This window comes from Parasteatoda tepidariorum, chromosome 5 (assembly GCF_043381705.1).
Source record: "Parasteatoda tepidariorum isolate YZ-2023 chromosome 5, CAS_Ptep_4.0, whole genome shotgun sequence".
NCBI lineage: Eukaryota > Metazoa > Arthropoda > Arachnida > Araneae > Theridiidae > Parasteatoda > Parasteatoda tepidariorum.
The window spans coordinates 91915948-91934027 of NC_092208.1; the positions used below are offsets into that span (position 1 = coordinate 91915948).

Sequence of the window (18080 nt, forward strand, 5' to 3'; positions counted from 1 at the left end):
AATTTTTTTTAAGTTTTAAATGTTCAATTTTCTAGCGCACGCGAAATATTAGTAACTGATCTCTTAATCATGTAATTGGTTTAAAAGAATATGTCAAGGAACCTCTTTTATTAGCCCCTACCACTTTTTTGTAACAGAAGTCGCCACCAAGAAGGGCCATTTAAAAGTGTCGAGCATATATATCTTTAGCAATTAGCGGTCTCCAAGATGACAAGGATGCTTTGACATGTCAGTGTAGTAAATTAATTTGTTAAACTAGTTATCACAAAGCTTCTTCCCTGTTTTTTGCCTCAGCTATCCACCAACATTTCATATAAGCCATAGACTACGTAGGTGGTCCGTTAGGAAAAAGCATTGGTCATTTTTTGATGGGATACTGGTGGAAACTTTTTTTTTTCCTCCCGAGATTGAAATAAATAGAATACAATAGCAATTTAGCTTGAGCCATGATCTCGTGTAAGACCTTATAATAAAATAAAAATGTATTAAAAATATTTCTAGAAATTTTTTATTATTGGATCTTTGTGGTGCTCTACGCACGTTCTTAATGGCTAATCCGACCCTGGTTATTAGGATTTATTCTGCAGAAACAAAATAGTTTCAATCCTACTCTAACGTACTAATAAAATAAATGTTCATAATTGGATCTGAAATTTATGAAGCACATTGTTTTTTAAGTGTTAAATGCTTTTCACATATAAACCACTCAGTGGGACTGGGCATTTATAAGTGAACTAAAACTACTTGATTAAAAAACTTCATTCGCTTTAAAATTTGAAAGCGAATGAAGTTTTGAATCAAGTAATATCTTACTGCTTCAGAGTTTCATGGGATTATTTATTTATTGATTCCCTTGTTGACATTACAAATTAATACACGAAACTGCTCTCTCTAGGGCTGCCAAAAGAAGAGTTCATGATTGGGGGTTCAAGGCCAAGGAAATTTATACAAATTTGTTCTAGCCAGACATAATAGGATTACTTAGACCGAAATATATTTTGGATAAAGGCTAAAAAAATTAAGATTTTAAACAATCACTAATTGCTGTCATTGTTTACATCTTATAAATTTTTTATATTTTATAACTGAACCAAACATTTGTTTAAAAGTAGTAAAAAATGTTATGGAAATGCTGTTCGAGCGCACCACAATCTGAAAACTTTTTTCGGCGTACGAGGTCGAGTGGGGCCGAGCCAGTCGAATGATGATGAAAAATAAATCCACAGAAACATTAGGAATTGTACTCATACTTTTATTACTCAATACTGCTTAAAGGCATAATCATTCATTCATAAAATTTTTTAGATGAGACAAACAATTACTTTGGAAGTGTCAACAAATTTATTCTACCATATCATCTCACTGAGTTTGGTAGTCACATCCAATGTGTAATCACTCACACATAAAACATACAAAAGAATTACAGTTCCCCCTTTCTTTTTATTCTTTTTTTTTTAAAAAAAAAGTGGAATGAAGCACTTCAGCAATATAGGTACTATGATAAATCAAAAGGCAACATTAGAATAAGCTTACTTATTTTTTCACAATTTGCACATTACACAGAGATGGGTCTGAAAATTTTATTGATTAATTAGGATTAATTAAGATCCAGCGCTAAAAACATTTTGAGTTATAATTTTCAATCACTTCTTTTAAATGCAATATTGAACGAAAATGAATAAAACAAATTGAATCACTTTTGCTAATCTCAGAAATTTTTTTTGATGTTCATGATTCATTAATAATATTAAATTTATACAAGATGCACTAGCTCCAGTTTTTATTTTTTACAATATGTAAGAATAATCTGTATTAATAATTAAACTGAAAATCATGCAGTACTGAAACGTTATTATTCATTTATGTTCATAATGAAAATTTCACTTATCATTTATGCTCATTATGAAAGGTTACTTATCATTTACGTTCATGAGGAGAATTTTAAAGATTATAAAATGATTCAGCAACTAATGACTGAAATAGATTAGTAAAATGATTTATGTAAAGAAATTATCGATAAATAATATCTCAAAAAGATAAGCAGCGAGATTTATAAAAGACCTACAGATTGATTACTTTAAGATCAATAGATAAATTTAGATAGGTATAGTGGATAGATTTAGATATCTGATTGATGTAAATTAATGCATCAAATAATGAGGCATTATAATTTTCTAGAATTTTTAATCAAAAAACTTTTTATTCTTCACAACATTGGAACAATTTTAAGCATAAATTCGTTTTTTTTATGTTCCTTAATTTAAAAATTTAGGACAAAAATATATTTTAAATGTTATAAAATTTAGATTTCAACAATGGAACACTGAATGAACCAATGAATTTTTAAAAATGGCCAATGAGTAAAAAAGATTTGAAAATCAAGCTAATACTGCAAGTATTAAAAAGATATAATCATTCGAAAAGTCCAATTAGAGAGCAGTACAATTTAAATTTCTCAATTGTAAATGATAATCTGTGAAAAAAAAGAGAGAAAAACAAGCAAAAGGCACAATTGAAGGAATACACATGCACAAAAACATATAACTTTAAGTACACACATAATTTACACAAAAATGTACTTTTTCCTGATTGTATAATGTTCATTCAAATATTAAGATTTAAATAAGTATAAGACAGCATGATTTTACTAAAAATCAGATAATGGAATGAGACCAAAATGAAAACGCCTTGGAATGCATTTGCAAAAAGTTTAGAGATAAAATTGCAATTTTGTCATCTAAACGAGCTTGGCTATAAATCGTTCTTAAAAAGTGACATAAAATAGATCTATTAAAAACAGATACTTAGTAAATCAATTCAATAAAAAGCTAAAAACACAAAATATTCATTCTCTTCATTTAGTTTTCGAAAAAAAAAAATGTAGCGATAAAATAAGTTACCAAGCATGTCTTTTTGAGAGAAGTTTTTTTTTAAATCCCCCCAAAAATAGTTCTCTATAAAATAAAACATTTTCTCCATCTCAAATCACTAAAAATATATGTTTATATATATATATATATATTTATAAATACATGTTCAACATAAGAGATTCAGCATAGCGTGGGAATGATAAGTCATTTGCTATGTCCAGACGTCGCAAAGCACTCTTTTTACCTTAAAAATTTGCGGGAATGAAACTTACTTCCATTGGCAGATTTGTTCCAAAATAAAGTGACAAGTCAAACGTACTTGAGCAGATTTTGGGACACTCTCTACTCATCCATATTGCATATTTACTGCCATTCAAGTCCTCTAACATATTTTTGAAACTTGAATTCAATATTACATATTTTCAGTAATATTTATATTACTTAGCAACTTAAACACACCATTTGTAACACTTGAGGTTTTTGCGGTACGTTTACCGTAACTCGTGTTTGGATTACACAATTTATGCAAAATGAAACTTCTTTATAACATATGTAACTTTAGTAATTTATGCTTTTTATGTATTTTGCTGCAAATAAGATTTTTCTAGAGGACTCAACTCTGGAGTTAGGCAAGCAATGTTCTCTTTTTTTCCCTTCACACAATGAAAAACAATGCAAATAAAAATTATGGAAGCCAAATGAGAAACTAAAAGAGAAACCCCAGTTCTCGTAAGTCATGTCGATATACACAGCTTTCTTCAACGAAAGGTGGGTTGTGAGTCTATGATGAAACATTTATCCTTCTCTTTTTGCCAGCAAAATTGAACTGTAAACGGTAAAAACAGGAACTAATCAGTTTTTTGTTGCTTTTTTTTCCTTGCAGTTAATAGGCCTACTAAAGAAAAGCTGCCAGTTATTTTTTTTCCTTCAAAAGCTAAAGATCTTTTTTTTTACATAGACACATATAATGCATATATATTTGGATGATAAATTTTAGTAAAGATGTTCATTTGAAGTGAAATGATGAAAGACTCTAAGATATGTAAATGTGTGCTGCATCACAGTTTCTCTTTTGCTGGTATCCATACGGTTGGACCCCCCTGGTCATGGATGATCTCTTTCACTTTGTTGTAGATTTCTTCAGGCGTGTCACCCTGAACAACAGCTGCAATAAGAAAACTTGCTTAAGGATACTCTACAAAAAAACTGTTCATCATAGGAAATAATGCTTTTATAGCAATTATAATTATTGTGAGTGTGTAACAGTTATTTGTAACTTTTGGGATCTATTTTTTTTTAAATATATTCCAAAAGTTACACAAATTCTGCTTCCTCACGTCTCGTAAAAGATTCAAAAACTAAGAAAAATCTATTGTCTTTAGTAGTTTTTGATAAGGTGGGAAAAATCTCCAAATAAATCAAAATAAAATAAGCTGTTTAAATACCTTTGTGAAGCAGAGCTATAATTTTAGCTTTTTATAAATAAATAAATATATACATGCATATATATACATACATATATATATGGGTGATTCTCACGAAACATGACATTCACTGTCCCTTGCTCCAAGATCTAATACTAAAAGGACATTTTTTAAAAAAAAATTAATAAATAGCATTGCTGTTAGCATTTTAAAATGACTTTGCACTAGCATTGACTGTTTCGTATACTTAAAAAATTTAATTGAATATCAAAATGTCATTTTCCTGGCATGTACCAAGCAATATTTCCAGTAATAACTAGCTTCAAAACTTCCCATACATTATTCAAAATCTAATTTTTTTTTATCTTATCCTACGTAAGCATTTCTAGAATATACGCAGAGGGTATTGTTTACTAAAACTTCGTTTAAAATAATTTTTTCAGTCAATAATTTGTTTGTCCCATGAAAATCTGTCATTTTCCTGGCTACTTTTATTTAGTGATTTATAACCAAAATAGATAGCGCCAGNTATATATATATATATATATATATATATATATATATATATATATATATATATATATATATATATATATATATATATATATATATATATATATATATATATATATATATATATATATATATATATATATATATATATATATATATATATATATATATATATATATATATATATATATATATATATATATATATATATATATATATATATATATATATATATATATATATATATATATATATATATATATATATATATATATATATATATATATATATATATATATATATATATATATATATATATATATATATATATATATATATATATATATATATATATATATATATATATATATATATATATATATATATATATATATATATATATATATATATATATATATATATATATATATATATATATATATATATATATATATATATATATATATATATATATATATATATATATATATATATATATATATATATATATATATATATATATATATATATATATATATATATATATATATATATATATATATATATATATATATATATATATATATATATATATATATATATATATATATATATATATATATATATATATATATATATATATATATATATATATATATATATATATATATATATATATATATATATATATATATATATATATATATATATATATATATATATATATATATATATATATATATATATATATATATATATATATATATATATATATATATATATATATATATATATATATATATATATATATATATATATATATATATATATATATATATATATATATATATATATATATATATATATATATATATATATATATATATATATATATATATATATATATATATATATATATATATATATATATATATATATATATATATATATATATATATATATATATATATATATATATATATATATATATATATATATATATATATATATATATATATATATATATATATATATATATATATATATATATATATATATATATATATATATATATATATATATATATATATATATATATATATATATATATATATATATATATATATATATATATATATATATATATATATATATATATATATATATATATATATATATATATATATATATATATATATATATATATATATATATATATATATATATATATATATATATATATATATATATATATATATATATATATATATATATATATATATATATATATATATATATATATATATATATATATATATATATATATATATATATATATATATATATATATATATATATATATATATATATATATATATATATATATATATATATATATATATATATATATATATATATATATATATATATATATATATATATATATATATATATATATATATATATATATATATATATATATATATATATATATATATATATATATATATATATATATATATATATATATATATATATATATATATATATATATATATATATATATATATATATATATATATATATATATATATATATATATATATATATATATATATATATATATATATATATATATATATATATATATATATATATATATATATATATATATATATATATATATATATATATATATATATATATATATATATATATATATATATATATATATATATATATATATATATATATATATATATATATATATATATATATATATATATATATATATATATATATATATATATATATATATATATATATATATATATATATATATATATATATATATATATATATATATATATATATATATATATATATATATATATATATATATATATATATATATATATATATATATATATATATATATATATATATATATATATATATATATATATATATATATATATATATATATATATATATATATATATATATATATATATATATATATATATATATATATATATATATATATATATATATATATATATATATATATATATATATATATATATATATATATATATATATATATATATATATATATATATATATATATATATATATATATATATATATATATATATATATATATATATATATATATATATATATATATATATATATATATATATATATATATATATATATATATATATATATATATATATATATATATATATATATATATATATATATATATATATATATATATATATATATATATATATATATATATATATATATATATATATATATATATATATATATATATATATATATATATATATATATATATATATATATATATATATATATATATATATATATATATATATATATATATATATATATATATATATATATATATATATATATATATATATATATATATATATATATATATATATATATATATATATATATATATATATATATATATATATATATATATATATATATATATATATATATATATATATATATATATATATATATATATATATATATATATATATATATATATATATATATATATATATATATATATATATATATATATATATATATATATATATATATATATATATATATATATATATATATATATATATATATATATATATATATATATATATATATATATATATATATATATATATATATATATATATATATATATATATATATATATATATATATATATATATATATATATATATATATATATATATATATATATATATATATATATATATATATATATATATATATATATATATATATATATATATATATATATATATATATATATATATATATATATATATATATATATATATATATATATATATATATATATATATATATATATATATATATATATATATATATATATATATATATATATATATATATATATATATATATATATATATATATATATATATATATAGACAAATAATTTAAATATTCTAAAAAATAATTTTTTTAAAGAAAATACTAAATTGGCAAGATTTTTACCCCATATCAATGAATAATTCTCAATTATGTTTTATTTGTTTGTAGGCCCAGGTAATTTAGTGCTAAGATTCACTTTTCAAATATGAAAAATTGCCTAACTTTTTTTTTTTGATTGATGTTTTGTACTATTTCTAGAATTAGCATAGCTGGTGCTGGCTAAAGACAGGCTAAACTTGATCAAAGTAAGAATGAATAAGTGTCACAAATTTAAAGCTGTTATAAAAATAACAAACAAATTACAAAAAACCTCGCACCTTTCGTAGACAATTTTACTGTACGACAACATCTATATTATTTTACCTACAGTAAGTTGCAATATTGCTGTACTATTTTATAATAAGCAGCTACATAACTTACATATAGATTTAGACTTATTTATAACGTTTGCACACTTTAACACATCCGTATTTTCCTCTGACTTTCTCTCCAATAAAAGTTTTGTTTTGAATTTTTGTTTAGAAAAAAATTATAAATGAATGATTTGTAATAGATTTTTTTCTTCTTTTTGTTCCATCAAACCACAATGGGAGGGTAAGGAGGTCATAGAAAAAGGAAACAAAGGAAGAAACTAACACCTACACCACCTGTTTGGTTCAATATACAGTCTTTATTTTTACCCTCTCCTTCCTCACCCAATCACCCTTTCCCCCCATCTGATTTGCATCCACTCTAGGCATTATGTTTCTCATACCTTTCCATCTTTCAAGAAAATCTGTCACCTCCCTAATTCTTAATTATATATATATAAAACAGAAGAAAAAAAAACAGAAAAACTTACAGAATGAAAAGAAAAATTATTGAAATAAAATAACAATAAAATTTTTTTTAAATATATCTATAAATAAATAAAAATTCAGGGAAAAAAAGATAAAATCTCTTCATCATCTCACACAGTGATTATATCCACAAAAAGTACTTTCTAATATTGAATCAATACAGCCAAAGCAAAATATATCAATACAATAGTGTGAGGAGCACTCAAAAAACTTCTTTTTTAATGTTACTTTATTTTAATAATTTTTCTTCTTGTCATTATTCTATCATTTTTTCCATGTTTTCTCTACATTTTGAACTTATTTTATGAGTTCTACATAATTGCAGCTTATACGCAGTAAATAAAACCTATCAATTTTCTTCTTTTTTTTCTCTTTACCTTTTTGTATTTATTTATTGTACTATATTATATATATATATNAATGTAACTTTATTTTAATAATTTTTCTTCTTGTCATTATTCTGTCATTTTTTCCATGTTTTCTCTACATTTTGAACTTATTTTATGAGTTCTACATACTTGCAGCTTATGCGCAGTAAATAAAACCTATCAATTTTCTTCTTTTTTTTCTCTTTACTTTTTTGTATTTATTTATTGTACTATATTTTATATATATATATTGATTTCTGGAGGTTGCGTTTAAGCTCCAGGGTACCCTAGCCAAACCCTGACTTTATTAAATAATAATTTAGGGTAAAAAATACTATCATTTTAAACTTTCTTTTACAACTGCTTAAATTGAACAAACATAGTAATTTAAAGTAAAGAGTTGAAGTACCCGTGAAATATTCTCCAAATTCTTGTTCCAATTTCAAAGCTCTCTCATAAGCCTTTAAAGCTGCCATTTCTGTGATGCGTTTATTCATTTCTCTGAAACCATAATGAACACATTTTTTTAAAAAAATTCCTTCAAATAAATCAATAAAAAAAAGACAAAAAGAAATAGAAACTCACATGACTGATTCGGCTGATTTTGGCTTAATTAAAATAGCAATTGGATGAAGGCCAGCAACTTGCAGTCGTTTTATCGCATTCCCGCTTACATCCAATATGCAATGCTTTGCCTATAAATTAAAAACATTACATTCGCTATTTCTATCAATTATAATGCACAATATAGTAGATATAATTCATTTAAACATAAAAAATTCAAAATTTGCAAGATGCAATTTTTGCTTACACAAATACAGATTTTCTTCTGCCTTCTAAAAAATTAAGAATAAGGGGAAAAAATAATGCAAGAGTTTGATTCATTTTTATATTTAAAGAAAATATTAGAATAAAAAGTTTTTCTTAAAATATTCTGATTTGTGAAAGGAAATAAAATACATAGCTAAAAAATTAAAACATTATGGCTTTTAGTTAAATAAAGATAACTTAATATATTTGAACGGGAAGTGTTTAAAAAATACATTGAAAATCTTAAAGACAAAACATTGATGGAGAATAAAAGCAAAAAATAATGCTGCATGCATTACAAGTAATAATGCTTGTATAACAAAGAATAAAATTAAAACAATAATTTCTTTCAGTCCCACAGTGGACACAGAAGTCAAGCATCACTGGGTGTTTTGAATTATTCTGTAAACTCATCAAAATAACTGAATGACAGTGATGAAAATATTAGAAGGATAAAAAAAAAAAAAAAAAAAAAAAAAAAAAAAAAAAAAAAAAAAAAAAAAAGATTCTAAAATTGTGTGCAATTAATTTTTAAATAAATGGCTTTGTTAGGCTCCTGAATGTACAGCATATGCCTTTTAAACACAAGGTGCAGTGATTCGGTTAGACTTTGGAAAATGAGTCCTCAGCAAACAGTAATTCTCTATTTCTGGGTATTTTTTTTTACTATAGAGGGTCCTTATTTAAAATATAAATCCCTACTTGAAAAACATATATAAAAAGACAAATATATAAAAACATTTTATGATTAGGAAAAAAATATGATTAGTACAGGGTAGTTGTTATAATTTTAATTTAGTTTGGCATGCTCTGGTTCACAAACGTCTTTTGACATTTTATTCTTCCCTTTTTGTGATAGAGAACCAAGTGTCATCATTTTTTCCTTGTCCCCCATGGAATTTTCAACGTACTCGACGAGGTATAACACATAAGCAGAATCATTGCACTTCTATTATAGATTTAGTTTCATAGTAATTATAAACAGAGGTAAAAATGTTCTATGCTTGACCCTATAATGTATCACTCATTTGTTTTTCTAACCAATATAAATTATTAAGCACATCACACTATTCAAACTTATTTTGTGGATATGCTCACTCAATTAATTTCATGATAAAACCAAAATATTCTATTAAATTAAGAAATAATTAAGGACAAATCGTCCTGATGATTCTATAAATTATTCCTCCAAACATATTTTCAACAATGATGCAATAATTTTGTGGACATGCTTATCATTTAATTTGATGATAAAACCAAAATATTCTATTAAATTAAGAAATAATCGAGGACAAATTGCCCTGATGATTTTATAAATGAATCCTCCAAACATATTTTTAACAATGATGCGTTGACTCACTTTCTCGGCAACTTCCCTGACAGAGGCGACGCTGGTACCGTATAGATTCTCATTATACTGACCAGCTTCTATGAACATGTGATTCTGGATGTCTCTCTCCATTTGTTCTCTGGATGCAACAAAGTGATAGTCTCTACCGTCCACCTCATAATCCCTCTTGGGACGCGTCGTGTCTGCAAATAAAACATTTATTTTACAATAGAAAAGACAAATTGATAAAAAGAAAGTAATCAATTCTTAGTTACAATTCATTCAATGCAGATGAGGTATGAAAAATATTCCACATTGAACTGTATTTTCCCCTTACTTTATTCAATTCCTACTATTAGCTTACAACTCATCGCTTTGAAACTAAACCGTGGTAAATCAAAAAAGCAAGTTTTTCAGGAGAGCGATTTCTAACTTTTCAAGACGAATCGCACCAATGCGATAACGATTTATCTGCTCTCTAAATTTATTTTATGGAACTTATGAAGATAACATGTTGTTTCTCTAAAAGGGTGATTTTTTTTAACACAAAATGACCCAAATATATAATTTTTCGATTTTTTTGAGTTACTACGGTTTAGTTTCAAAGCGACGAACTCTAACTACATATATTTCTATATCTTGTTCAAATTTTCAATTGTTCATAAAATACTTTTTATTGATCCACTCAAGTTCAAATATATTTTTTTTAATGCATGTAATGGATAACACTTGATGTTAATACAGTTTTTTCAAATATTAATTCATTCATTAAATTTAATTAATCTTAGTTTTACGTGGGAGAAAAAAAATTTCCTTTGTTGAATTGACTTTTTTGTTACTTGCATTATCAGCCATTAATTAAACTTATTTTGCAGATTTGTTTACTAAATTAATTTGATGATAAAACCAAAATATTCTATTAAATTAAAAAATAAACATCTGAATATCATAAATACAAGGAACAAACATTATAGAAGTTATGTTTAAGGATCCTCTTCAAACAAAAAATAGGGATTTTACGCTCACCATGTTAACTTACAAATAAGTATTAATAAGTTCAGAATCCAATTTATCAGTTATGAATTAGTTTATTCAGCAACTAATAAATACTTTTGAAAAATATTTTGCTACACTTTATTTGTATTCTAATTGAAATAAGTTGCTAAATTTCAAATTTAAAAGCAACTTTAAAGCTTGAACTTTGAAAAGTTTTAAAAATATTTCAAACCTAATATCTCAAACACAGTGACTCCATAAATAAAAGCTAAATAAAAATTATTCAAAAATATTAATTGGTTGCTGAATTAGTGGAATCATTGCCCTTTTTTCAGGTTTCAAAAAATCGTGCAAATTTTACAGAAACTGCAAAAATGGATAAGTAGATAGAAACCTCTTAACTTACACAAATACAGATTTTCTTCAGAATTCTAAAAAATTAAGAATAAGGGGAAAAAAATAGAAAATAATTTTTTTTTTTAAAAATCCCTCCAACTATAATTGCACAGTAATCAATAAAATATTTTCCTAATGTTTTTATCCCAGTCACCACTTTGTTACAATTCACAATAAAATAGGTCTAATGTCTGAAAGTAAATTTTATGCTTATTGTCGGAAAATAAGAAAATGCTAGTTTTCAATTAAATATTCGTCATTCTTTAAATCCTTTTGATAAGATTATATAATTATTATTAGTCTTAAAATCATTGAATAAGCACACATGAGAAATTTAGTAATGCTGCAATGAAAATAGTAGATACTTTAACTAATAACTTAAGATTTATAAATTGTAGAAAACTTATTCTTTTAGTATATTGCTAGAAGACACTTAGAGATATCTTGCTTCTTTTTGTTTAACCCTCCTAACTTTTTTGTTAACACAAATGTTGAAGAAAGGCAACAATGGACAAAATTATTTTAATAGCTAGTGATTGCGCTAGACTGGAAATTACTGATTCTTAAGACCCAGCACTTCGACATTTCAAAGAATTTCAAAACAAAGAGATATTTGCACTATCGAGGTATTAATTGGGACTGTTTAAAAACCAGCATCAATTATAACAATAATTACTCTTTCTTTTATAAACTGAATATTTTGAATAACAATTTTAAGAAATAAGTGTGAAATAGAGTCATTCTCAGAATATTATAAAATTACTAAAGTTCAGATGGGGTGCATAAGCAACGAAAAGAAGTTTCAATTAGGTGGCAATTAGCGGAACAAATTTTTTAATCGCCGTTTTTTACACTTAGTTCTCCTGTGGCCAATGGTGACCATTAATTCTGACTTATACAGTTAAGATATTTCTCAAAAATATAAAAGATAACCATTGAAATTTTTAAGGAACTCTGAATCGGAAAATAGTGGAATCCATACTATATCCCACTTTGAAGTTTTATTTCATCAATCAGTCTGTTATTCGATATAAGGAGTAAATAAGTAAATGAATTGAAATCAAATAAACAACAACAAAATAAGAGCCGAATTTTTTTTTAAAAAAAATAACCAACTTACGAGGAACACAGCTGCCAAATTTTTCAGGATATTCAGAAATCAGGTCATCATTAATTCTGTCTTTCAATGGTCCAAGTATAATGACAGGCCTTGCATAGGTAACTGAAATTATAAGAAATAAACGAGGTCAGCAGACATGCTTGGACAGTGTTCAACATTAGATCAGAGAGAAATATTAAAAATGTGATTACAATTATTTAAAAAATTTACATCTAAAAATAAATAAATCAGAAGAATAATAAGTTACCAAGATGGAAGAATTTTCTCAAAATTAGGAAAATTACATCATTTATTGTTATCTTAGTAACAACCTTTCATCAAAAACACTAATTAACTTTTTTTTTTAAATAACATAAATATTATTATTAATAAAATGATGACAAATGATAACTATAAATATCAACAGATATCATTATTATTAAGTGAGTTACAGTAAACCATATATATAAAGCAATTCCATAAACTGCAACTTTCCGCAAACAACATTAACTTTTGCAGGTGCAAACAATCAAAATTGCAGTTAAATTTTTTATCTAACTAGGCATGAACTATTAACTTTTTAAATGCTTTTTTTTTTAAAATTATTTATCAAGCAGATACAATTTTTTCCTGTAATTACTTAGTGCATTATTTTTCATTTTAATTTATTTATTAATTTATTTATTTTTAATTTATATTATTTATTTATTAAAATTTTTTTTTGACGCGTTTTATGATTCATCTGATCTAGACTAATATTGCCACCATGTTTAGTAGATAAGTTTAAAGGTAAGTGAAATGATCTACATAACACAAAATTTATAAAATGCAAAGCCTGACATTTCAAGTTTTGTATCATAAAGATTTTTTACAGTAAAATAGATACGTTATGCTCTAAAGATATGTTATTTATGTTAATGAATAAAGATATGTGAAATGATCTATTTAACACAAAATAGAAAAAACATGAAGCCTCACATTTCAAGTTTTGCATCTTAAAAAATTTTAATCTAGTGAAATGATCTATAACAGTGCTATCTTTTTATTGCCGTGGCTAATGGCTGATAATTTTACCCACTGCGGGAGGGAGGGGCCATGATTGTTTATATTTAAGATAGTTTTGATTTAATAATTTTAATTGAATTGCATCTAAACATGCTCTCAAAATAAAGTACAATTACATTGATGTGAATTTAGTTGAAGTCTTACAGCTCCCGGTTAACCTCTCATCCATGGAGAGTCACAGAAAAACGAGAGAAATGCACCACAGTAATTAAAATGGAAATAATTTAATATTTTTTGGGAGGTTGACCATTTGAATCGTTGACTGGTCTGTGGCTCGGTTGGAGATCACTGATTTACAAAATCTATAAAAAGGCAAAGTTTTACATTTCAAGTTTTCATCATATAGATTTTTACTTCAAATTAAACAATTTATGCTTATTTTAAATAAATTAAGTAATTTATGTAAATTAAATAAATTGTGCTCTAAAAAATAAATAAATTGAATTTTATGTTAAAAATTTTATGCTATAGTAAGATTTTTTAGCTTCAAGCTTTAGCTTTCGTAAGATTTCTGAGCTTTTTAGCTCCAAAACTCTACATTTTCAATCAATCATCATCATCATCATAGTTGGCCAGACAGCCCAATGTGAGCCAATGCCTTCCTCTGCAGATTTCTCCATGATGACTTCTGATTTCTCTTTGATCTCCAATTCTTTTCATTAATTGTGAGAAAATCTGACTCCACTGAGTTAGCCCATCACAACCGCGGCCCTCCCCGCTTTTTTTCTTCTCCAGTGGGTCTAAAAAGCAGTATCTTTTTTAATGTGTTGTCGTCACTCATTCGAATCACGTGGGCGATCCAATTCATTCTACTTATTTTTGTGCATTTAATAATATCAGGTTTATAAATCTTGTACAGTTCAAAGTTAAATTTCTTTCTCTAGCTATTGTTTTCATTTACACCACCAAGTATAACCCGGAAAATCTTTCTCTCAAATATTGCAATACAATTTTCCTTCAGTTTTGTCATTGTCCACGCTTCAGAAGCATATGTCAAGACTGGCCGGACAAGAGTTTTGTCGATTAAGAGCTTTGTTTTTCTAGAAAGAAACCTAGATTTAATAAATCTTTTCAGCCCATAGACAGCCCTATTTGCCAGATAGAGTTAGTTTTTTATTTCAGGAGTAATTAATTCTTTTGTCAAAGGTCTACATTTTCAATATACATTTAAAAAATTTTTTTTGAAATTTAACACTATGGCAAGAAGGATGAGAAAAACCATACAAACTCACTTTTTTCCTGAGTTACAGCCTCATATGAAAGGATGGGTTCGTCGGGGCCACCTGTAAAATTTTGTTAAAAATTTAGTTAACAATAAAAATAGAGCTAAGTATAGAATTAAACAATGGAAAAAAGACTAACGTATGCTGCCACCTTCACTATCACTGGCAGATATATTTGGGGCTTCTGAAATAGAAAAAAAGTGAAAGAGGTTTAAACGATCATTTTGAAAACAAAATAAAATATGTTTTTAAAAAAAGATCAAAAGTGAGTTTTTATTTTAACTTTACTGTTTAAAAAAAAATACAAAATATTGCTAAATATTATTATATCACTAAATGTTTAATAGGTAACACATTTTTGACAGTTCTGTAAAATATTTATTAAATAAATAATGAAATGAAGAAAATGCAATAATGGAATTATAAGTCTTGAAGTGAAATAATGACAAACAATAAATTTTCAGTTTTGAAATTAAATTAATATTCATCCAGGTATATTTTCATATAATAAGCTTTTACATATATTTCTATTAATAAAAAATATCTGGAAAAAAAATACTAAGATGCTCATAACATATATTAGATATTTTTTATTGTATCTTTCAAACTCTCTACTTTTATCAGCAAGTGTGAGAAAAGAACGAAAAGTTTGAATAAACTCAAAATAAATATAAAAAAACATTTGAAACTACCGTGCACTAAAAATTTTCTATTTTATTTCGTTTTTACTTTTTTTTTTCACTATTTGTGTGTACACAGACAGTCTATAAAACTGTTAGGCTCAATATGATTAAAATGAATAAAATAAAAATGAAGTTTAGAAAAATCACATGCCTGTTTTATTTCATAATAAGACACACATAGGAATTTAAAGTCTAAGAAGCCTGCTAAAGGTCGCAGACCTGTTAGTTTTTTAGATCTTTATTTAAATTAATAAAAAAATGTTTAACTCTAAAAAACTTTTGCCATAAATTAGGCAATGAATTATGTTAAAAATTAAAAGACTTGCAATAGTAATTCTTATCATTTAAAATTTTTTTTTTGTTAAGAATTATCATTATAAAAGTCTTGTCTCCATTGTACACATGTTAAATCAAAATTACCTATTTTATTTTTTTAATTTAGAAAATAAGTCATAACTTTTTGAAAGATATATATTTTTCTCACTAATAATAAAAAAAAAAAAAAAAAAAAAACTTAGGTGACCCGTGAAAGAGTATCCAAAATCAAAATTAAACAACTCTGTAAAAATTGGCCATGAAAAGATAAAATAATAGTATATGGATAAAAACTTTATACACAACTTTTGAAAAATAGTTACAAAAGGTGATAAGATTTAAATTAAAATCAATGCTGAAATGAGTAAGAAAGCAGTGCCTTGTTGCAAAGGAGCGATTTAACCAGCAATTTGCAAGAACCAGAAACAATAGAATACATAACATAATTAGGGATTTTGCTCTTTTCATATTTTTATGGTGGAATTAGATGCTGTTGAACATTTCTATATGGACTTTCTATTACTACAAAGCAACTAAAGTATCTGACTTAAAATGGTTTCTTTTGAAACTACAACAAAAATTATGTCTGAAATTTTTACAGCTTTTTCCCCCATATATTTCATTCTGTTACCGTTAATTGATTTAGAGTTACGTAATTTTAAAATTGGGTACTCTGCAATTGGACATTTTGAATACACATTAGAATCGCCAAAGATTTCCAAGAACTGATAAAATACTTCACAAACAAAAGTCAAATGAAACAAAAAAAAAAAAAAAAAAAACTGATCATGCTAATAGCATAAAAAAAAAAAAGTTTTAACAGACATTCTCAGAAAATTTATTTAAATATTAACAGATATAGTTATTTAAAAGCATTCCCAGAGAGTTATGAATAAAAGTTGACATGCATGTGAAACCCAATATATTTTAATTAAATTAAACTAACCTTTGGTGGGGGAGCCATCCACTAGAATTATCAGAAAATATTATATTAATAAATCGTATTGTAAAGTTGTATAAATACATGTATAGAGTAACTTAATTACAATAAGAACACAATCCTATCAGTATAGTATTATTTATTTTATATATATATATATATATATAGCAATATTT

The 18080-nt window shown here is 23.0% G+C and overlaps 1 protein-coding gene across 6 annotated transcripts in view; it reads right to left on the reverse strand.

Annotated features, from left to right (window-relative positions):
* Positions 1 to 1231: 1231 nt before the first annotated feature.
* The window catches only part of LOC107440719 (discs large 1), a 242056-nt gene continuing 225207 nt past the window's right edge, over positions 1232 to 18080 (reverse strand). For 4 of the 6 annotated variants that reach the window (XM_043044038.2, XM_043044041.2, XM_071180794.1 and 1 more), the window contains 8 exons: positions 17911 to 17931; positions 16106 to 16150; positions 15976 to 16026; positions 13700 to 13801; positions 11218 to 11390; positions 9633 to 9742; positions 9457 to 9548; positions 1232 to 4035 (listed from right to left, as the gene is read on the reverse strand). In XM_043044038.2, the coding sequence (XP_042899972.1) occupies positions 3929 to 4035; positions 9457 to 9548; positions 9633 to 9742; positions 11218 to 11390; positions 13700 to 13801; positions 15976 to 16026; positions 16106 to 16150; positions 17911 to 17931 (701 nt within the window). In that variant the 3' untranslated portion in view covers positions 1232 to 3928. The remainder of the gene's footprint in view (positions 4036 to 9456; positions 9549 to 9632; positions 9743 to 11217; positions 11391 to 13699; positions 13802 to 15975; positions 16027 to 16105; positions 16151 to 17910; positions 17932 to 18080) is intronic. The other 2 variants (XM_043044039.2, XM_071180793.1) reach the window with 1 other exon arrangement.